The following is a 1,548-nucleotide window of genomic DNA, read 5'->3' as shown; positions in this document are numbered from 1 at the left end:
CCCCTTTCCAATCTGGGATCCCTCTCACAATCTGGGACCGCTGGCTCCTAACTGCTCACCTGCCTGCCTGCCTGATCGCCCCTAACCCCTCTGCCTGCCTCAACACCTCTAACCACTCGTCTGCCTGCCTCAACGCCTCTAACCACTCGTCTGCCTTCCTCAACACCTCTAACCACTTGTCTGCCTGCCTCATCACCCCTAGCTACTCGCCTGCCTGCCTGATCACCCCTAACCACTCTGCTTGCCTTCCTGATCACCCCTAATGCTCACCTGCCTAATCATCCCTAACTGCCTCTGACTCAGCCCCTGCCACCATGGCTTCCTCCAGAAGGACATACGGAATGACGTCTGGAAGGTTGTTTGGCTGTCCAGTCTAATTAGCATATTATGCTTTTATTATTGTAGATCATACTATTGTTTTTGTTGTTGCTGCATAGCTGTGGACAAGCAGAGCTAGATAATCCTCTTTTCCAGATAAGAATGAGAATTCTGCTCTAAATTGCCACTTCTGCTCCACTCTGCAGCACCGCGAAGAAATTCAGGTCCAGGGCTTATAGAATAATTTAGAAAAAGAGTGCTATAGCCACCCTTGGTTGTCCATTTCTCTTTTAAAGAGCACCTATCGAAGCCCCAAATCATCTTGGGTCTGAAGAGGAATAAAAATGGCACCTGTGTGACCAATCTGACATGCTTCCTGGAACGGGGAGGAGAGGATGTGACTTACAGCTGGAAGACCCTGGGGAAGACCTCCAATGAGTCCCATAATGGTTCCGTCCTCCCCATAACCTGGACGCTGAGGGAAAAGAACATGACCTTCATCTGCATGGCCAGGAACCCCGTTAGCAGCAAATCTTCAAACCCCATCTTTGTCCAGAAGCTCTGTGAAGGTGGCTGTCCCTCTCCTTTCTCTAGAAGCCTACAGTCTCGGGAGCGATGCCTTCTTTAGCTCCTGGTCCCCATGGGAATGGGCCCTGTGTAAAAACTGGAGGCCCCTGGGAAGTCACCAGACTGGGAGAAAAGTAGCAGTTGCTCTAAAAGTTGGGTCATTTTCCTTAGCTAACTCTGCTTCCTTCCCTGTGTCTCCACCCATTCTCTCTTTAAAGGGATTGCTGGTGACCTAGATCCCATCATGCGCCTGAGGATTTTCTTGCTGTTCATTTTCCTTGTACTGGTGTTAATTATTCTATGGAGACAAACAAGAAAAGGTAGACCATATGCCATTTTTGTCTTCGCCCTCATTCATGCGCTTTCTTCCTCATTAATTCAACAAACCGGTGGTAGGCCTAAGGATACAGAAATGAAGAGGCCCTAGTCTCTGCCTCAAGGAGAACACCATCAGCCTGCATCCCTTAGTTCTGGCTTCTCCCCTAAGGCCAAGGTCCTTCCAGTTCTCTCCCCAGTGCCCTAGCCCTTTCAGAGCCTGGGAAGTAATGAGGGTAATCAGAAAATCCTGGGGTTTCCCTGGGGTTAGCACTTAAAGTCCAATTCTCTGCGGGGGGGTGTGAGGGGGGGACACACAAACCTTTAGTTACAGGGAAAATATAAATT

At 49.5% G+C, this 1,548-nt stretch overlaps 1 protein-coding gene across 1 annotated transcript in view; it reads left to right on the top strand.

Annotated features, from left to right (window-relative positions):
• The window catches only part of LOC102758880 (SLAM family member 7-like), a gene marked incomplete at its 3' end in the record, with an annotated part of 7,435 nt that extends 6,230 nt beyond the window's left edge, over positions 1–1,205 (top strand). The window contains exons 3-4 of the mRNA XM_015571559.1: positions 615–887; positions 1,104–1,205. Coding sequence (XP_015427045.1) covers positions 615–887; positions 1,104–1,205 — 375 coding nt within the window. The remainder of the gene's footprint in view (positions 1–614; positions 888–1,103) is intronic.
• Positions 1,206–1,548: the final 343 nt, after the last annotated feature.

This window comes from Myotis davidii, unplaced genomic scaffold (genome assembly GCF_000327345.1).
Source record: "Myotis davidii unplaced genomic scaffold, ASM32734v1 scaffold3889, whole genome shotgun sequence".
NCBI lineage: Eukaryota > Metazoa > Chordata > Mammalia > Chiroptera > Vespertilionidae > Myotis > Myotis davidii.
This window is presented reverse-complemented; position numbering and strand designations above follow the sequence as displayed.